General features: G+C 44.9%; 1 protein-coding gene across 7 annotated transcripts in view; it reads left to right on the top strand.

The window, feature by feature from the left end:
- Window positions 1–22,090, top strand: part of rerea (arginine-glutamic acid dipeptide (RE) repeats a) — a 130,465-nt gene that overhangs the window by 44,892 nt on the left and 63,483 nt on the right. For all 7 annotated transcript variants that reach the window (XM_026153751.1, XM_026153750.1, XM_026153754.1 and 4 more), the window contains one exon: window positions 14,338–14,848. In XM_026153751.1, coding sequence (XP_026009536.1) covers window positions 14,482–14,848 — 367 coding nt within the window. In that variant the 5' untranslated portion in view covers window positions 14,338–14,481. The remainder of the gene's footprint in view (window positions 1–14,337; window positions 14,849–22,090) is intronic.

The following is a 22,090-nucleotide window of genomic DNA, read 5'->3' as shown; positions in this document are numbered from 1 at the left end:
TTGTGGAGTTTTTTAGACAGGTTTCATTTCTAAATGGATCGAGCTTGCTTCACCACTTCGCAACCTATTGTCCTTGCAGATAGCGGTGTACTGGTGACTCATTAGAATACATTAGCCGCGGATTGACACAGTGCACATGAAACAGTGGTACTGGAACTGCTAAGGAGGCAGTACCCTCTGGTGGGTGACTACTGAAATGGAGAGCAAATAAGGACTGGAGAGGTGCTTTGATTGTTCATAGAAAATTCCTTTTAATTTGTTGTGTGCACAGAGGAAAAGCCGATATCTTTAATTAACAAAAACCTCAGGAGCCAGCGATGAGTGAGAAATTGGGATAATTGAAAATAGGCCCTATCTCCTTTCCTTCCACCCTCCCTCCTCCAGCTCTATGTCTGTACATCCTTAAAGCAGCTGAGCCCATCAGAGGGCACTTTTCGCACATGTTAAGTGGGGGGACATCTGGCCTTGTTAATTCAGTGCATGGCCATAAAGTGGAATGGCGGTCCCCACAGGGCTGCCTGCTCTGAACACAGTCAGATGGAGCCTGTGCGTCCTCTCTATTTCCCTCGTCCTCCCTGTTGACTGTCCCTTTGACACCAGCTCGGACACTACCACAAGAACATCTCCGCAATCTTGATATGAGCTTTAATCACCGCTGATGTCTGAAGGAGATAAAGCGACAGCCGCACAAATCTTTGCATGACAGAATACTAAATTACAGCACGCCTGGGCTTTATTGACCAATCCCTGTTCTTATTTACTTCAGAACGTAATACCGTGTAACATTGTTTTAGGCACCTACCCCCAGATAGCTACTCTATATTTATTTTTTAGATGAGATGTTTTGCATTAGTAGCATGTATTCATAAAATCCATGTGCTATTGCCACCTGATGTCCCCGCATCCTCTGGATTAGTAGCAGCTAATCAAATGACACCAGTGGGGATGCGTTAATGCTGTGCATTCATATCCTATTTTAGTGAGTAAACATTAAATGTGTTTAAATGTATCACGGCTTTATTTATGCATAAATCTGCTATTAAGTCTGAATTATACATTAGCCAATGAATAATGCATCAGTGCCATTCCTTAATGATTACTTGCCAGGCAGCGAATGGTAATATTTGCTGATAAATTTGCCCATTGATCTTGCTCGTGTTTAACCAAGCTTGTAGAGATGATGTTTACTCCATTTTATGTTGAGGATGCAATCAAAAGGAGGCTAATTTATGTGTGTGTGTTGCTGTCTTTTTCTAAGGAGATGTCTTTTAAAAATGACAAGAGAGCCCTAAGAAGTTTACGTAAAATGTACACAGTCTTAATTCTCTGAGCACTAAATGTTCGTTTATTCTTGTTTCCTCTCACATCTGAGTACGGTGTGTTTGCATACTGTTCAGGGTTACTCTGAGGATGTCTTGTTTATTCTTAAACCTCCACAGATCAATGTCCAATTCCGTCTTTTGTCTTTGTTGGCTTGTAGCCATTACATGATGCTCCGTTCTTGTTTTAAGTACGAGTCTAGACTATGTTTGTTGCACTGGTAATTCAGTCCGTACTTGGTAGTGGTTCTCTATTGATACCGTGTCTTTTTATTGGCGCTGGTCTTAACAGCCGCACCGAGCCAGATTATTGGCACATTATCCTCATAATGCTCCGAGTCTAGCATTGCCTAAGCCTTCAAGCCTTGCAGCACAGGCTGTTACTGTGCAGATATATTGCTTGTCCACACAATGAGAAAATATTGACTTGTTGTCACTCACTCATTTGATTAGTTGTGTGGGTGATTCTGCTTTTCATTTGTCACCGTGGCAACGTAAATGGGGGGGGGGGCGCACAGCAACAGACTCTTTTCTTTTTTCCTGTCCTGTAAATGAAGCACTGGAGCATTGCAGACTATCACATCTGGAAAAACTCTGAGCAGGAATGAATGTCTTTATCACTCACAGTGTATCATTGGCACTTGTCAGCTCAGCTAATATCCACAAAAAGCCCAACATTTGACAGCTTTTCTCAGAGCCGAGTGTGCAGCTGTGTGGGAGTGATGTACTCCAGAAATCTCACTTTGATTTTGCAGCTCAGCCGAAGGAGAATTATCTGTATATTCGCGGCGTTGGCGAGTAACTTAATTTTCTTTTGTCTGTAAAAGGAGCCAGCTTTATGCAGGCGGCTGTTGTGTGCGTGTGTATAAGCCAGGTCATAACAGGAACACCTTACATTTAATCCAACAGGATTCATCAGTGGCCTTGTTCTTACAAAAATAATGAGCTAGACAGTGAGGGCTGCCCCAGGCTGCGTGTAAGGAGATGATCTCCCTGAACCAGCAAATCATTCTCTCTTTTTTTAAAAGACAGGCTAATGACTATTCTTGATGTCTGTCAGTGATTTAAGTTAACTAGCGTTAATTCACAGAAAGATCTAAAGGGCACGATTGTCGGGCTGAGTCGAGGCAGCCAGTGAGAGGCTTTTGCTTGGGCGGGGGTAGTGTAATTGTTTTTGCTGGCCACGATTCTCTCTGGAAGGGATGACTGCACAACTCAGATATGTAAACAAGAAGAAACTGAAAGGCAATATGCTGATACCTTGTCTGTTTTCTCTTGATCAACCTAGCTTTTGAAATGAAATTTCTAAGCTCTACCCAAACGCTCATAGGATTCCGCTTGGCAGTAATGGTTGTTTCACAAACCTGCATCTGCTCAACTGAGCATTTCAAACATGTAAATCGCATGTGGAAAATGGAGATCTGGAGGAAATCATTAACTGTGACAGTGCACAATAAAACAAAGAGAGGCCGAGTTAAAGACAGCAGATGCTCAAAGGGTTTGATTCTGCTTATTGGAGCATGACACTTTTAGTGCGGCAGAGAATCTCATTGCGTTTGTCAGAGACAATGATACTTGTCTTGCCAGTGCCCTGCCAGTCATCTGTTCTCCAGAGGCTTTCACTGTATTCATTAAATGCTTATGCTTTTATCCAAACTCGCATTTCTTCGTATGCTCACACCTGCTGTCATTTTTGCTCACAAAATCAGGCTGCTTGTTTTCCAGCAGAAGACAGCTTGTAATGTTTATCAGACTGTAGATGCGTAGACTTCGACTAAATCTGTCCTGAACATCCATGTTTTTAGGCTTCCAAACTTTGTTAGGGAAGGGGGAGTGGGGATTGGGCGTTAAGTGTTGCTCTGCCTGATATTGTAATCACAGCCAAATTATGCACAGTAAGAATAATGACTGTGCTGTGATTTTTAATATATGTGTAAAGTGATCACATAAAGAAAAGTCTCAGCTTGTATACTCAAGCTTTTATACATGTCTGCATCTTAAAAACAAAAGCAGAGAATATCCAAATCCAAAAATTGGAAACAATGCAAGCCCAATAAATACATTGTTGAATACACCGCTACAGCCATAACATTTTGAAAAGGCAAACTGAGCATTTTTTGAGCATGTGGGATTTTAATTGTTCTACTTTATTTTTAAAATTTCTATGTAAAGCTACTTGAATTCTTTCCCCTATAAATATGACTTTTGCCAACATCCCCTGTACTCTTAATAAGGCTGATTTTTACATTTCAGTATATGTCAGTAAAGACATGGTTTGATCATTGTTAGACTAGTTTCCGGGTTTTTCCAAGTGTACCTGCATAGGCAGAGACCACGCTCACCAGCTTTTAATGCACACCCAGTCATTTGTTCTGTAAGCAAACCAGAAATCGACAGAAACCAGAAAAGACAGAAACTGCTTCAAGCGCTTCGAGGGTTACTGTTAGCTGACTTTTAAGCGTAAAGCCAACTAACAGTAACCCTAAAGAGTTAAATGGCATCTATTGTTTGAAGTAATGCGACAGTGCAGTCAGTTACATTTTAAAATGAAAATTTCTGACATTTAAATGGGAACTAATTTTCAGTCTTCAGTCTAGTCTTAAATGAAAATTACCCAGCAGCCCACTGCACTCGTGGTGTCACAGCTTCACGATCTAGTATAAAGAGGGAATAGACAAACAACTCATTATAACAGAGCATGTATACCGCTTTAGCTAACGTCATTAAGGACTTCTTCTTGAAACAAGGAATTCACGCAACACAGCCACTGGGATGGTGCAGTATTATTGGGAAACTACAGGCTACTGCAGACTAACAGGTTTTATGTATTTATCCAGGTGATTTAAGTGGGTATGTGCTTATTGTGGTTGCTGTTAAAAGTTAACACCCAAGGGTCATCCCACTTTGCAGTTACTTGAAAATAAAGTAAATTTAACAAGCTCATCGGTTTTTGTATGTGGGTGTACTGGAGATGATTAGCTACCTATATCTTATAAAGGGGGAAAAAATAGATTCATGTAATAACACAAACCAGATTTTTTTCATTGTTAATATCACTGATTTGGCTCTCCTACGTTTATCTCTTGAGTGCATGTTTTATAAATAGCAAAGCAGTGGAATGCTGCCTTGATAAAGTCTGATAAAGTTGAACTTAAGACCCATCAGGAAACAGTCCAGTTTGCAAACACACAGCTTTTTGGGGTTAGTGTTTGTGTCAGCACAGGGGCAAGACTGGACATCTGTCTCCCAGTGATCTATAACGCCCACAATCCCTCCCACAGACTGTCGGCTTTGGCACTCGGGCCCTACACCGGTTGCTGTAGTATGCCCAGCCACCCACAACAGTGGCTGATCTCGCAAGTATAACAAACAGCAGGCTAACAAAGAGGATAGAAAGCAATAGGACACACAGCAACAGAAGACCTTAAGAGCCCCATGCCATCATAACTCCACTTCAAAATGGAGGCCTTTGTTCTGAGATTGTTAGAGAGGACATCATAGCAAGGTAGCAGCACATCTTTTCATCCTCAAACACACACTCACTCCCACTCACTCACAGCCTGCTGTCGGTGAAGGAGATCCTCTTCCTGATAGGGCTTCAGAGAAAGGTATTCCTCTGGGACTGTTGTTGAAGGATTTCTACAATTCTGCCGTGCACTGATTAAAGGAACACTTGTAGATAATCCTTTTAAAAATAGGTCTTTGTTGTGGCAGTGGAGGAGTGAGTGAGAGTGCGAGGGGCAGAAAAAAAGGCCTAGATTTGGATTTTTAAATGGTTATATCACCTTGGTATCTGCCACTCTGCTAAGATAAATATTTAATGACAGGGTGGCTGAAATAGAGCTGTTACAGACTGCTGGTGAGAAATTGAGCTTCTATTTAGAGCCCATACTGTTCCATAAAGTCATGCCATTGGTAGACAGCCCAAGGTTATTAGTGTGGTATGAGAGTAGTGTGTGTTTGTGGTGCGCCTGTGGGCTGATGAAGAGTTCTCACTCTTTTCTTGCTGCAGTGATATGAAGGAGAGAAATGCACTCGGTCTGCTATTGAACATTCACTCATGAATCCTTGATGGATTACATGTGTGTGTGCACGTGTGTGAGAAACGTCATTGTTGTGGCAGCAGCGCCGCAATCTTTAATGCACAACAGGAACGCTGTCCAGGTGCACCACACTTGAACTACTTCCAAAACAGAAACAGCTGCATGTTTTGCCCTTTACTGCCTCAGATTTGCTCTGTTTCATTTCACATGATCTCTGCCCTGTGGGTTCTTGTTCGATGTCATTCACGTCATGCAAAATTGATTGCAAAGGTTTGCATCGGTGCCGAATGCAATGAAGTTATTGCAGTGTAAAGACAGATTTCCCAGCATCGATTCTCCTGACTTTACACTTTAAATCTCTTGTGAAAAAGAACCTTTCAATTGACATCAGTCTTGGCTTTAGAGGTTTGGCCAGGATTATGAAGTGAAGCCTCTATTAGGACTTGAATGTTACTGCACAGCTCATTTAAACACTGATCTACGCTCTGCTTGATTCATCCTGTTTACTCATTACGTGATAGCTGTGGTGAAAGCAATTACTTTGAGCTTTCAAGTACCTTGCTTTTGGTCACACTGCGGCTCTTATTCATTTCACTGGCGTTCCCAAGGCCCCGAGGCTTCCAATCAGCCCAGTGAGTGGCGTGCACTAACATCTTGCCTCTCTACGTAGGAAATAGGTGGGTAAACACAGCAGAGTCCTTGAAGCACTTCCCATTGCTGCTATTGGATTACCAGCTGCCTTTCCGGGCCTCATATGCACAGATGAGCGCCAAGATCAATGGAGCTCTTAGTGCGGCGCTAATTCGATCAGGACTGGCTTTGCCACTGCTGATCAGAGATTTTTTTTTAACTTAAAACAAAAACGTAATCAAGTCGAGCCCATGTCCGATAGCCCCATATTTTCAGCTCCTCCAACTCCCGTAGACATCAATCAGGAGGCGTTTCATATTCATTATTGAATTGTTGGGTTGGCTTGCTGAGAGAGAGGTGTAGAGATGGAAGCAGTGAACTGCTGTGTAAAGCGATCCGGCCGGTTTTCGCTGAGTGTAGCAGGAATACTGCCTTTTCTCCAACAGAGCAACTGGGATCATAAATAAGCTAAGAGCATGTTTTTAGAGGGATGAGGCATCTCCCGCGTTGACAGTGAGCAGAGAGAAAGGGTTGAAGGGCATATTGACCCTCTTGTTGTGGAAAGCAAAAAGCAGACTCTTACTTGCCTCCCCTCCCTCCTCCCCACCCTGTTCCCCATTAATTATTGTTTGATGCTAACAAAGGAGGGAGGGGGGCACGTTATGAAACATAATTATTCATTGCAGCATTTCCCCTCGACGAGCCTTATTCCCCCCTCCCCTCGTGCTCAGTGAAGAAGCTGCCAGGGCTGTCAATTGAGTACAGCAGGCAAAGATGTCCCCTCAGCCTTTTAAGGAGGGGACAGCAGGGAGCAGGGTGAAGGACGCTATTTGCCCCAGTGATATATGAGGAGAGACAGCAATATATGTAAGGAGCTGCTGAAAGAAAGATAGAAGGTCAAGGCACATTACACTCCAACCATTAAACTGGCTGAGCACATAGTCTGACCCGAACTGCAAATACAGTTGCTCGGGAGCAGCAGCAGCAATTTTTTGTTTATATATCTACGTGGTGCGTGTCAATGGCCTACACATTTCAGATTGACACGTGTGTATACACACAGATGAATGCAGCACTGTAGTGAAAATGCTCTCAGTGGCTTTTTATAAGCTCGCAGATGCAGTGGGAAGCTATTTTAACAAGCGTGTAGCTGCACAAACCTGCCCTCCCTAGATTTTCACCAAAGCGACGGCAATGGCAGACGTGTTTAAGACCGTTTTCCTATGCATGAACAGAGCATATGCTGTATTTAAACAGAATGCAAGCATGGGATTAGGTAACAATTGTGTCTCATAGCACTGGGGTAATTTAGTGCAGTGCACATTATTATTTCTTCCCCTGGTATTATTTTATTGAATATTAAGAAGGCAAGCTGTTCTTAAATTTTATGCTCTTGGCACAGGCAGGTAGTGTTTTTAATGTCATCAATGGCCCGGCGACAAGAGGAGAAGTCTGCAAGGCTGCCATGGTCAAAGCCTAACATTAACATTCCTGGAATATTTGAGGATTATTCGCATCAACTCACACACACACAGCCAGCTCTGTTCACCTTTGGTTTAGAGGAAAGAAAGGGGAAAAAAATAGCGGGACCATAGCCTGCCTGAGATTTCTGGTGTTGGCTGGTATTTTTAATGCGTCATCGTTGTTGCACTGTGGAGGATGCCATGCGTAATCCAATGTATTGCAATTGTTATGTATTGGGATGTGGGGCTGAAAAATATTCAGCTTGTGTTGGCTGGAGGCATAGCACACTATCAGTTGGGGATCAAGTCTTCATTTCACACATGAACAGGCAGAGTTAATCTCTGGATCACTACTGTACACCGACTAATGCCTAGCTTCTATTCTTAAATTTTCCCAGAGGCCCATTGTTCCAGGCCCCTGCTGTTAATAATCTTGGAAAATAGTTGCCTTCTGTAGCTGATGCCTTAATTTAGGGGAAGACCTGAGCATTTGCTTGTGTTCCAAGTAGTAAACCATGCAGGTCTGACTCCTCCATGCTCTTTAAAATTAATTGTGTGTATTTGTAGGCTACCTGTGTGTGGCAGGGTGCACTAAAATGCCACTACTGCAAGAGGCCCAGTCGCAGCCACTGCATGTTTTATGAGCTGTCCTCAGAGGATATGAGAGCTCTGAGCTCAGATCCTACTTGTTCCAGCACTGTTTTCATCACTCCTAGCCACTTCCCCCCCCCTCCCCCCCACTCATGCCTTTTTTTTCTCCTTTTTTTTTGGATGAGGGAGACTCATCCAAAAGAAGGCAATGTTAACAACACTGCCCCATCTGTGGGTTTAGTTTAAAAAAAGTGTGGTTAGCTCTGTGGAGGCTTCACAGATTCATCATTCATATTATTCTCATGCACAGTACAGAGGGTGCTTTCCCCTCCGCCTAAGATCACTGGCTTGCATGACTGAGATGGTGGATGACAAGGTTGAATGCCACACTGAATATTGTACCCCCCGTCGACTGCTTTCTAAATCTTTTTCTTAAACAAACACATTTCTAACCTAGGAAGCCTTCCTGACGGTGCGTATTTGCGGCGCTTATACGTCAACTGGCTGCATGAGTTATGGCTTTGGCTCCGAGGAAGCTCAAATTAGCATGTAGGATGCAAACAAAAGCGAGTTCTATTTTTAAAGAGATGAATGCTGCGTTTTATTTGGTTTGTAATGGCAATCAGTCAAGTGTTGGTGTTGCGGCAGCAGTTGGTGGTTGGAGGAGAGGTGTTTGCATATAAAATAATAGCCCTGCCTAATTAGAGGTAATACCATCCTGTGGTATCTCGAGGTGGAGGTGTTTTTTTTGGCTCCGATCATTATAAGACACTGAAAGGAAGGATTGTCCTCCACTACCCCACCCCCCATCCTCAGCCATCTGCTCCAGGATGGAGCAGTTTGCCACCACACAGCTAAATAATTTAGGCGGAAAAATGGTTTTGTGTACTGACCTAATGGCTTTGTTTTGGGGAGCTATTCTTTAAGACATCCTTCAGTGCCCCCCCTTTGGCCTGTGCTGTCAGTTTGAAACCTCAGAGCTGTCTTATCTGTCACTCTTATCTATTTATGTTAGTTTTTCCTCAGTGTTGGCACGTCACTCTGTGTGGCATAATGATTAGAGTAGCTGGAGGATGTAGGGCAGCCGTATGAATACATTTCCTCCCCTCTCACGCTCATTTAGACTACCAGTTGGAGTTGAACTGATGGATAGGATCGTTAAGCTGATGGGCAGATTTCGGGAGGAAGAGTGGGGATATTTGATTCCTGAATATCAGAGGAAGTGCTACATGATTGAGTGCACAAATATTAAAATTTTGAGAGTCCTTTCAGCAGTTCACAGAATCTCTGTTTATTTATTTATTTCGTTTTTTGCTTTCCCAGTAATTCTTTTTACTGTATACATCTGTTTGATAAACTCATGTAACTCATTTTCCCCTCTGCTAGAGCTCTGTTCTGTTTTACAGAGATAAATGTTTGAAGAAACACACATTTTCCACTACAAACATTCTGAAATGTGTCCCTAGTGTGTATTTATACCTTGCTGACCCCATCTTTACCTTTGGGCATAATTTCTATTAGGGCACACCCCCCCCCCTCCCCCCCCCCCCCCCCCCCCCCCCCAAATTTGTGGGTCCTTCACCTGAGGTAAGAGGCAGTAGGAATGTTTTTGAATGTGGCATTTTTATTCACAGTAAGAAAGCTGCTCGCACGACAGTAGAGAAACTCAATTAGGAGCCACGTTCACCCGAGCGCTTTCTGCTGCCACATACCTCACATTCCCCTCCTCGTGTTATCACTGACACATTGGGAGAGTCTTTTACAGTCCCGCTCACGATTACATTTCTCAAGAGCGCTTCATTTAAAAGAAATTGGAAGGGTTACACCGGACAACCTTGGCATTTCCCTCAGGAGCCGTGTCAGAGCATGATGCTTCATGAAGCAGTCAGCTCCAGCCAGACAAACGTGTCTGACTGAGAGGTACTATGTCTTCAAGTAGCCGGTATAAGGCTGCAAAATGAAGCCCCCGCTCACAGACCCTGCAGATAATGGACATCTCGGATTGTGGAGCGGCCCCCTCTGAGCTATTTGGAGCCCTCACGGAGAGCTCACAAACAGGGACTAGAGGGGGATTTAGCCTTCTTTTAGAGATGGAGTAGAGGCTTAGACCCTGTGGAGCACACAGTACGATTCTTATGTCTGTGGTTGAAAGTGCCTTTGAGTTGTTGGACAGAAAATGTACTTTATTGGTATTTTGCCTTTGAAAGCTATTGTTAGCCCAGAGAGATCTTGAAAATTGTCTTGTTTAATCTTTTTAGGCATTCCGAGTTTATTGAACACATCGTCATTGTGCATGAGAATCATTTCTTGTGCAGCAGTGCTTTGCTTCTCAAGAGTCTCTCCAGGCAGGTTTTAAATGTTGATGTTGGAAAGCCCCAAGCTGTCTATCTCTCTCTGTTTTATTTTTTTAGCATGGCTTTTACCTACTAAACTAACCCCGGATGCCGTCTAAAAATAGAGGCTTTGTGAGCGCAGCTTTAGCGGGGGGGGGGGGGGGGGGGGGGGGGGGGGAAAGATGTGGTTACTCATCAGTGAATTGAAAAACAAGTAGAGCAGACAAGTGTCTTTGCCCTGCCAATGTGAACTAAAACAGAGAGGGCCTCAGAGAATACAGCAAGCCATGATTGCACCAGGTAAGACAAAGCAGGCAGGGTGCAGAGTCCACAGTGAATCCCTTATGAAGCGGCCTGCCCCTCGCCTCCAGCTGAGCCTTTCATTGTGTGATGTTGTTTCTAGGGGGGCTTGGATGGCAGTTTAGATTAGATCGCACTCAGTAATGGATTGGAGCTGATGAAAACCTGCTGCAGCCCAACATCGCCATGGCTAGGATCCCTGCACTATTCAGGATCTGGCTGCTTTATTTGGATCAATTTGAGTTACCCTCATTGTTAATAACCCTGTGTATATTCATGCTAACATTGTTCTCCTCTAATCTGTATTCATGCGAGTATTTCATTCAATCCCTTCGCAAAGCCGGCCCTTAATCCTTGCCAATCACATTTTGCTACTTCATAATTCTCCAATTGAATATGCCATGAATGACTTTTCAGTCCCTCTCCCAAAACTGACTCTATTACTATGTTGGTATTATTGTTCATAGATTCTTTTTCTCTCTCCGTTTTTTACATTTAAATGTAGAAATTCATGTTTTCTCCATTTACTTTATATGGAAGACAATCAATTACTTAAATTTAGTAGGATTTAAAAAAAAGAAATCCTACAGCTGTATATGCCGTATAGGAGCTCAAGAAGAACATGCTAATTTACTTGTTTTGTTGGGGGGTTTTTTCCCTTTAAACAGGTTCTGATTAAAACTACAGTGATGAGCATGGATTTGGGTAATGTGGGTTTGTTGGGAATGAATAAAACATGGCTTTTTAACAAAAAAAAAAAGGCTGTTCAAGGAGACCAAGAACTGGGGGGGAAAGCTATGTTTAGTAACAGAAACCTGCTGTGTGGCCATTGTGGGGATGATGTGTTAATCGAGCCACAAACTGTGTGGTTTTTCAGGCCAGAGGTCTCATTTAAACAGGCACGGAAAAGAGTAATGTATTTGAGCGGGGCGCCTCTGGCTCCTAGCCCTTGACTCCATTGCAGTAATGTAAATGGTGGATTAGGTGCCGTTAGCTGGGACCCCCCACCCGCCCCTCCCAAACCCTACCACTGCCCCCCCTCCTTCTCTTTTCCATTAAGACAGCTGGTATCTTTCAAAGGGTCCTGGCCCAGTGATTGATGTGTAATAGCTCCAAACCTCACCTGCCCCCTCACAGCCTTATTCATCGGCCAGGCAGTCAGCACTGCTTTCTGCTAAGCAGTCTGTTTCTCTGCTAGCGGGTGTAGAGCCAGCTCGCTCCTCACTTTCTCATTCTTTTCCCTCTCAGCCATCAATACATTATGACTTCTCATTGTCACAGCATTACTGCTTTAAGCTGACTAACTGCTTTTTACTCACTCAATTTACTCAACTTCAATTATCTGCATCAAACTAAGCAATCGGTGAGCTACAAAATGACCACAGAGAATTGAATATCGTTAGCTTCATAGAATAAGTGCCTAAGTCATTGGACTAAGTCCAATGACTTAGGCACTTATTCTATGAAGCTAACGATATGTTGTTAATCGGTGCGTTTCAACACATTTAAACATGTCATAGTGAGTCTGTGTGAAGACAAAAGTACACATGTGCACACACACAGACACACACACACATATATATACACATATATATATATATGTGTGTGTGTATATGGGAGTTTTTTTCCCCTTTAAGAGTTAATTAGTATAATTATGTTAACATAAGCAAGGTAATTGGAGATAAAGAATTTGAGGCAGTTCTGTGGAGTGTATCCAGATGTAAACTAATAGCACCTAGATGTTAAAGGTACTAACTAGGCTTAGAACTGCCTCCGACTTCAAAGGAGAACGGGTCAGTCCTCCATTTGCAACAGTTTAGTCTCCTTGCTGGTTTCAGTGGAAGAGGCTTATGTTACTGATTAGAGGAGAGACGAGGTTCTTAGCTCATACGCCAATTCTGGCAGCCCTCAGGATTAGAGCTGTGCTATCAAATACTACCTTCATTAATGTTTTCGTGTACCTCACACCTCCAAAACACGCTGCCGGATATAGACACAGGAGAAAAGGTGTGTGTGTGTGTGTGATCTGTATTTTGACACACCATCTCGGGTATGTTACATTGGCTGTGTGTCCTTGCATGCACATGCCCGTTGGAACTCTTCAGAGCCCTCGTGTCTTCTGCGTCTGCTAATGTGTGCGCCAGCAGCCCAGTGGTCGCTGTGGTAACTCATCATTAGGTGATTAATGGGGCTGTGACGAGGCTGCAGTTTAATCAGGCCCGGTGTTTGTGTTGAAGCCGACGACAAGAGCAGCTGCCCTGTCAGTTGGTGTCTGCTCGCGAGATGACAGCACCCGCTGCTGAGGACTGCCGTTGTCAAATGTTCTTCATTGTAAGTGTGTGTGTGTGTGTGTGTGTGTGTGTGTGTGTGTGTGTGTGTGTGTGTGTGTGTGTGTGTGTGTGTGTGTGTGTGTGTGTGTGTGTGTGTGTGCGTGCGCCAAAAGCCTTTCTTTCACCTTTTGCTTTGCTTCTATTCTTCACCTCACGTTCTTTCTGGCTCTGTCAATAAGCACTCGTCCACTTCCAGATATGCTTTATAAATTCTAACTCAAAGCCTTCGTTGCTTCACCTGCCTGAATCTGTATCCCTCCCTCATTTTTCACTCTTCGGCTTCCATCCGGTCATCATGACCATGGTATAGCGAGTGCTGATTGCCTGGTCTGATCCCTCTGGGGGCTGTAATAACTATTTCTAGTTAATTTGTTGCAGTGGGGGGTAGTAGAGGGGGGGCAAACACTGGCTTTAAATGAGTAGCCTCCTTCCTTTGTAGGCGCTGTGTGCAGAGGCTGTGTGGTGCAGACAGCGTGCTGCTTCAGCTTTGCACACTTTGCTGTTTATGGAGGATTTTTTTATTATGACGTGGGGAAAGTGGTGGCTGGACAAAGATAGCTGCAAGTGGCTGAGGACCAGGCATGGCGAATGAGTGACTCTGCCTCGATCCTCTGCCTTTCCTTACCCAGTGGATTGCTGTATCCTTCCCTCCAGAGCTGTCGCTTCACATTAACGCAGCGGTGACTGTCAGCCAGGGCAGAGGGCTGGGGTGAGGGAGGAGTCCAGTAAGCCAGCAGAATTGAGCCTGGTGTCAACAGAAACGGTCTGCAGAGAAGCCAGCCTGTTAACTCTGTCATTGAGCTTTATGCTGCAGCTTTCCCGTGGCCTTATAAACTACAAACAGCGACTTCTGCCAAAAGAAAAAAAAAGAACCCTCATAGCATATTATCTCAGAGGAATTCTGTTGGCTGGCAGCAGCTTCTTTACTACCTTATTCAGTTATGACTTCCCTTTAGCTCATTGTGTTACAAATACTCTAGCCGCGGCGCTTGTCTTCCTGTTGTTCTCTTTTACCCTTTAATAAATCTGTTTTAGCACCTTTCTGAAAGCGTGGAAATATGTTAGAGCAGGAAGCTCGAAGGTTTTGTTCTTTCATAAAGCTGCTCTGTGCTCTCCGGAGCATACTTGGCTGTGGAGGAGAATGCCAGCAATTACTGTGATGCTGAGAAGAGTCGGCAGAGCAGCCTAATCTCCAAGAACTAATGTTGCGTTTCTTACCCCCAAAAAAGGTGTCATCCAGTATTGAACAACACTTTTAATGTTGTTTGTATTTTGTAAAAATGGTGGTTATTGATCCGAGTTAATTGCGCTTCTTCTTTTCTCCACAGCTTTTCTGAAACACTGGGGTTGTTGGAGTGGCCAAATTTTCCCTGGATTTGACTGGTAAATTCAGAAGACTGAAGCCCAGGCTCACAGTCTACCTTTCACGGAGGCCCAGCCGTGAGAGGACTGAGGAAGGCACGTGGCGGATCATGACGGCCGATAAAGAAAAGGAACGGGAGAAAGAGCGGGACAGGGACAGAGACAGGGACCGGGACAAAAGAGAGGCCGGCAAGTCCCGCCGGCAGGATGGGGACCGGGGCGACCGTGAAAGCGAAAGCTCTCGGCCCCGACGCAGCTGTACGCTGGAGGGCGGGGCCAAGAACTATGCAGAGAGCGAGCACAGCGATGACGAGGACAACGACAACGGGAGCACCGGCGGAGGCAGCGGCACGGCCGAGGAGGCTGGCAAGAAGGGCAAAAAGAAGATGCCTAAGAAGAAATCACGCTACGAGCGCACAGAGAACGGCGAAATCACATCCTTCATTACAGAAGATGATGTTGTTTACAGACCCGGAGGTAAGTCCCAGGAACCCTTAATCTAGTTGTGTGAGCCGGTGGGCTGCATTCATCAGCTTGGCTACTAAATGATTAAACTTTCCCAGGTCATAAGCCCACATTTTCGAAAGCATACTTCACTGGATTTGTCAGATGCTGTTTGCAAACACACCATTAAAATTTGGCTCTTCTTCCCTGAATCAAGAAGTGAGAAAAGCGAGAAAGCAGTGGTGGTTAAGCAAGCTCAAGTGTGAATGAACAAAAGGACCCCTCTGTGATGCCCATAAATGTCCTGAACAATTCAGTTTAATATTCGTTATGCAGCATCACTTTACATTTTACAACAGTAACCTCATGGCGTTGTCAGTGTTACAGTTCCCTTTGAGCATGCACAGTTGGAGATCATGCTCTAATACAAAAGCATCCTCTGTTAGAGCCAGTGCCCCATCATGACGGGTTTTAGGAAAGCCTGTGCATGTTTTTGCATAGCTTAGCTTCAGCGTCACTTGCACTTTTTAACATAAGCCACTTTCTTTAGACTAAGTTTATTTTAGGCATAGGGGAAAAACTGACATTGATTTATCAGTGATTGATTCTTGTCACCTCTGCTGCCATAAGCTGCTGAGGAATTGCAGATTCTCCAAAGTTGCAGTTCTCCAGCAGCAGAAGTACTCCTTCAGGCTAGAGGCCAATGCATCATACAATCAATTCCAAGTTGACCCACTCTGAGCTTTGTCTTGAGCTTAGTCAATAAAGCAAAGTGGTGCTTCAATAGATGATACGATAGAGACAGCCATGATAATGATTTCATTCCAGCGCTGTCTGACTCACTGAAAATATGCTATCTCCTCTGGGGCCAAAAGGTACTCTACTTTCTGGGAGAGGATTTTTTTTCCCGAGCTACGGCGGTATGTCTTGAATATGTCGAATAAACGAGGATAAAAAGAGAAGCGACCTTTTTCGTGGCTGTAAACACAGCCCATCTTTTACTTGCTGTTTAAATTAGTTGTATTAGAGGCGGAAATGTCAGCACTGAGTGACGGAAAGAAGCCAGGCTAACTAGCTGTGTCTTTTACACCGCTCACTGTTATCTTGCCTTGCACCTAAATCATTGCCTTCATGCTTTTATATTTCTCTGGGAGCTTGCAAAAGGTCAAGTACTGAGGGAGGGGAGTGGCCCACTCTGCTCGGGTATTTAATGGGAAGATGTAAGAAGTTACAGCGACTGTGTTAGGCTGTCTTCTTCAACAGTCTACCCAAACCACACGTCCAGAATCATCCTCAGGCCTCCTTTTATTCTATTTCATCTACTAAACAGATGAATTCCAGTAGGTGCAGTGAAACAGCCAGACCTGCGCTTTCAGCCTAGCTGCGTAATCCGGTCAGCTAAATTATCTCTGCGCTGGTATCAGTGGAAGTCCTCAAGCAAGCAGTCACACTGAATCAAGCCTTGTTGTTGCTCACACTATTTCTGTCTCTATCACTCTGCGGAGGTCTCCACTGAAGCCTTTTTTACTTGGCATTTCATGTTTAATAGAGAGAGCACCGACGCTGGGTCTCATAGTCGACCATGCGAGGTAGGGGGCGGGCTGGGGGAAAGGGGTGAGAAAACAAAAACAGAAGCAGTCAGTTATATCAATGAAACATTCAAAAGGCATATAAACAGAGTCGACCGTCTCAGTGGATTAGCTCCTCCGAATATTTATATTTCCACAACCGAGCGAACAGCACGGACAGGGTCTGGTTGATGTGGAATATTTATGTTTCCTGTCCTCTCCTTCTATTAGTTTGACATTTGTGGAGTGGCCTGAATGTCACAGCCTCCTCGCATCATGTAGACTGAAGCTGTTAAGATTGGTTTAGATTAGGAATGAGCCACGATAGGGTAGTGACGGCCCCAGCGTCGGTACACTCGTTTGTAATTTACCTCCTGTTGTCAACATGGAAGATCCTCCACCTCAGCAGCCGACTTCCTGCTGTCTCCTCTGCTTATTGTTCAAGTGACAAGTCGTGTTTGTGCACGCGCGTGTGTGCTCGCTTGTGCGTGTGTGTGTGAGAGTGCTTGTTTCCTACAGCTTGGTCATTGGTAGCAGCCTTCTTGCAATCAGATTTGATGTGTGCAGCTTAGGCAGGCACAAAGCCTGCAATGGATTATGCTTTACTAAATGTTAAATCCCTTTATAGCCGGCTAGTGACACACAATATGTAAAACTGACCACCCTCCAAGAGGGATTTACGCCACCCCAGATGTGGGGAGGGGAAGAATGTGATGGAGAACAGCGCAGAAAGCGAAAGAAATCGTGAACCAAAATGCCGTTTTGATTGCTTTTGTCACAGGGGAGATTTAGAAACATACAGGCCTGTGTTATCACATAAAAAAGAACAGTTAAGCTAGTATTGAAACCATCTCCCTACTCCTGGTCCTCAGCCACCCTCCAATCTCTCTGCTTAGCCTTTCTATCCCTTGAAGATGGGTTCAGGCAGCTTAGCGCACATCGATTGGATGGGGAAGTGCAATCGGCCAGTAGGTGGGCCTGCAGCTAACTCTAGCTTTGCTGCTGTTGTAAAAGGAATGGAGGAGTTTGCCTGGTGGTGTCCAGGGGACTGTGTCCCGGGCCATTTGTATGATCGGCTGCTGGGGTGAACAGCTAGCTCGAGCAGACATGCCAAATCGATCTGTACCCTGTGGCTGAGCTCGCACCACTTCCCCGGGCCCAGCCAGACACCTCCAAAGCCTGTTCTCTACATTCATCCACATCCCCACCCTAGATTATAGATCCTCTCTCTAGAGATTATACACACTGCTGTGGTGGATCAATAGAAGACACCCTAGAAGCATAGAAACAGTGCGCACACATACATAGAATGCTGATAACCAGCATTTGTGTACTGAAAAACATACATACACACCCTGTCACATAAAAAGGCATACTTTTAACAGTTGGAAACATGGTTCCTATCTCTGGCAGACACACACCATACAGTGGAGCTAATGGAAACCATCCCCCCTCCTCCTTGTCCTTCTCCCTCACTGTATGTCACACAACATGGCTACTGCAGCAGAAACACTTGATTCATTTTAGTCATTTTTTTTCTTGGCAAGTGTAGATTTGTGTAGAAGGTGAATCATATATGCAGAAAGATTGAGGCTAGACTGAGAAACACACTGTGTGTGTTGAAGGATTTGTTGATGTGGGCAACTGGCACTCCTTGCTGCAGTCACCACAGAACCCTGGGGTCGTATGCTTACATGTGTGTTTGTGAGTCTTGCTGTATCTCTGTAACGCACAAATACAACCAACAGTTGTTCTAAAGTTTGAACAACTGTTGGTTGTCCCACAAACTTGCCATGTTCTTTATGTTTATAAGGGCTTCAGCTATCCTTTTCAAATATACACTCATTACCATCAACCTGTTTTAGCTTTGATTGTGCAAAGTTACTATCCAAAATAGAACTACCCACACTGATCATTACATGTCTAAATTGTTGTCAGTATGAATCTTATTGGGAAACCAGGAAGTTGTGAATCTGTGAATGTTGGACTAGTTTTTTAGAGCCAAGACAGCCAGTGTAGTACAGAAAAGGCAGCACAACCCATCCGCTACCACAGCTAGCTGTCGATCAGTTTGCAGTTTCCATTCAAGCTAACATAGGGGACAAGCCCTTGGAGTCATTTCATATTGAAACATAGCAGTGTGAATCTGTAGCCTGTCGTTAACTGAACAGATCTATTTTTAAAAGGGCCCTCTCCGCTCTCCCATCTCTCCCCACGCTAGAGACTCTGGGAAAAGGGCTTTTTAGTGAAATCCAACCACCTGCCGACTGCTAAATGAGAAAGCGTGGGCTAGCCGAGAGGGAAAGGAGAGGGGTGGGGGGGGTGGTGGTGTTGTCAAAGAGCTTCTGTTCTCCCCTAGGAGCTCAGTCAGCTGTAGGCCTGCCCTATTGTAGAGAGCTGATGGTATCGCTTGCCAGGTATTTCCCACTGCTTTTCCAGTGAGAAGAAGGGAGACTTGTTGGGCTGGTTGTTGAGACGAGAGGAAGGAAAGTTGGGGAAGAATCAAGTGTCTGTTTACCTTCAGGGCTCGACTGCCTGTTGCGCACCCCGCTGAGACTAGCCCAGCAGGAAGTGGCCTTGGTCATCAGCTGGTCTTGCTCAAGAGAGCTGCGGTGAATCACTAGTTGCACCACTCTTATCTTTCTTCTATCTATATTTCGTCTCACAGCTCTGTACTTTCAGTATTTCATGTTGTGTGTTTAATTTTAAGATCAGTAGGTTCAAAGAATATTGTTGGGGGTGGGGTTGTTGCTGTCATTGTTGCTAGCTTTGCTAAAGCCGCACACATCTTCATTGCCCGTTTGAGCCGAGCACCACTTCTGACAACGCAGGTGCGTCCTGCCTCTTGGTTATCACTCACCACCTGCAAGCACGGCTTAAACAAACAGTCCCTTTTTGATTTAATAAGCCCGTCTTGCTTCCTAAAATATGCACCCCCCCCTTCCTCCCCTTACCACTGTTTACAAAACACTGGCATACATGGCTGTGTTCACAATGTGACCTTTCCATTGTTGCTGGCTCATAAAAGAAATCCAAGCAGATATTATCTAAGAACTCCACCTCCTACCCACCCCCACCTCCCCTCCTCTGCTGGAATGCTGCAGCAAATTAAACAGCATTTTATTTGCTTGATACGGAGAAGAGAATAGGACATGCCTCCTTTGCTGAGGCTAGGTGTGTTTTAGATTAGACATGCTTGGCAGCCATGAGAGAATGGCTGGCTGAACAATGAAGTACAGCTGAGAAAAAAAAAGACTGAGTGTGTGTTTGTGTGTGTTGTGAGGTTGTAACAGTGAAAATTCAGCCGCTTGAACTCAGCAGGTACAGTTTAAACGGAGAAACAGCCGCCACCAGGATCAGGTTTCGGTGAACTGCACTCTGTTACTTCTTGATTATCTCCCTTTGTCGAAGTATCAAGCTCGCGCTCCGTCTCTCTCGGCGTTGCAGTCAGCAGTGGATTCCAAGCAGAAAGGCGTAAACGTATGGTTTTTGAATGATTGAGCGCTCATGTGCAAAAAAAAAAAAAAAAGCACCGCCGTGGCTCTCCTGCCTCCTGTGAAGCCTGCATCCATTCGCCAGAACACACTATAACCCTAAAAAAAAAAAGCCCATCCCCCACATGGACCCCCGCCTCTGTTAAATACCTCGCCCCCTCCCCTTTCTACTTCTCCACTTGAGCGAGGAGACCCATTTCCAAATGCACAAAATGGCAGGAACGTTTAACCAAACCAGGCAGACCCCCGGAGGAACCGCTTGGCCCGGTTCAGCCTTCCTCCCCGCCTAACCCCCCACTCACCCACCCAAACCTCCCCGAGCTCCGTCGCCTCCTCCTTTTTGTTCAGATGACAGAGTCTGAAGCGTTAACTTGGATTTAACTTTCACATTCATTGAGATTCGTGTTCGAGTCAATTTCAGAGAAATGCCCTTGAGGTGGTAGACTTTTAGTACCCAGGATGAATTCAGAATGTGCTTTTGACGCTCGAAGAATAGACTCGCTTGCTGTCTGTGAATGATTAAACTAGATCCCCGTCTCTCTCTCTCTCTCTCTCACTCTTTTTTTTTTTGCCCTCCACCTATCTTTTTCACTCTTGCTGTCTGTTCTTTGTGCCTGTTGATGCACTCTGGGGTGCAGACTCGGAGATCTGGCCTCTCTAAATGAATGTGCTGCCGAGGTGAAGGGACACTAAACCCTAATTCCCCCGATTTGACTCCTCCGAAACATGTCATCTCATTCAGATTAGTCTCTTTTGTTCTCTGCCCTCCCCCCACTCCCTCCATCCTGATCCTCCCTCCTCCACCTCCTCCTCTACCCGTTTCTCTCTGTCTCTTCCTCTACACACACACAGACACACACACACACACACAGTGTGTTGTTCACAGATCACACAATAGCACTGATGGATATTTTCATTCATGTTATCTTGTAAATGACTTCCAGGGATGGTGTAGAGGAGGGGGGCGGGTGGTGGTGGAGAAGCATGAAGAGGGCAGTAGTGAGAGAGATATAATGCGTCACTCAGAGCCAGCAAGGGCGATAATACCCCCCCCCCCCCCCCACACACACACACACACCCACTTCCCCCTTTTAGAACAGCTCATTCAGCCTCCAGCAGATAACAAGCCCACCCCGAGGTTACATACACAAACACACACGCGCGCACACATAGCTTTTCAAAAAACAAAGCCCATGATGTCACAGGCGCACATGTACACAGCAGCCCCCCTCTACAAATGGTGTCTTGGGTGTCAGAGTCATTTAATGTCTTTTGCCACCTCTCTGTTCCTCTGCAAGCGGTAAGATAAACCACAGCCCGATCGATAACTCTGTTGACACAAATAAATAACAGATGATGGCAGCGTCGGTCGCTGAGAGAAGGCGGCTACGCGATCTTTTGTTAGGGAAAAGTGTGGCGTAATACTTCTGTGAGGAGCAGCTCAGCAGGTGTTTCAGCGAGACGAGCGCCAGCCATTTGTGTTGTCAGTGTAAATGTTGTCGATGGTGGCGTTCTCTCTTTCTTTCTTTTCTTTTTTTCCCCCCATGAGTCAAAGCTCACAGAGCTGCGAGATATCGCCCTCCTTCATGGCTGTGTGTGTGCATGCGAGTTAATGGCAGCAGAAGCGTTACACTTTTCCTCTCCTCGCTGCTCCAATTGGTAGGAGCACCGACCCTGGGAGCATTCAAGTAGCTTTTGTCACACTGCTTCCGCGTGTGTGCGATCTGTTTCTCAATCAATTAAGTGAATGGCTTTTGATTGCTCTGCCTGGTATAAACTCCTGTTTTACACCAAAATAAATCATTTTACACTCAGTTTGATCACACTCCTGGTTTTGTGTTGCAGTTAAGAGCCAAAGGTGACTGTTATGCTAATTTGACTTTTGTGAATTCACATCTCTCGCTCTCTCTCAATAATCATTTAAAAACCTGGCTGTTTCTGGAAAGTACTGTGGCGGGGTGAGCAGTAACCATTAGCTGTGTCCCCCAACACCACCACCTCCTCCTTTTTTTTCTCCTTCCTAACAGAAGTGGCTGTGTGTTTTTTGTCCTCTGCAGCGTGAATGTTTTTGTTAAGGAGATGAGAGTTCATGACCTGGCCATACCACCAGTCACATTCAATTTAGCCACGCAGCCAGCCGGCCCAGCTCCTCTCTCTCACACACACACTTTTTTTTAATTGGTTTGTTTCTCTCAGAGTAACCCAGAGCTAAC

Source organism: Astatotilapia calliptera, chromosome 20, assembly GCF_900246225.1.
Source record: "Astatotilapia calliptera chromosome 20, fAstCal1.2, whole genome shotgun sequence".
Taxonomy (NCBI): domain Eukaryota; kingdom Metazoa; phylum Chordata; class Actinopteri; order Cichliformes; family Cichlidae; genus Astatotilapia; species Astatotilapia calliptera.
Note: the sequence above shows the minus strand (reverse complement) of the source record. Positions and strands in the feature narration are given on the sequence as shown.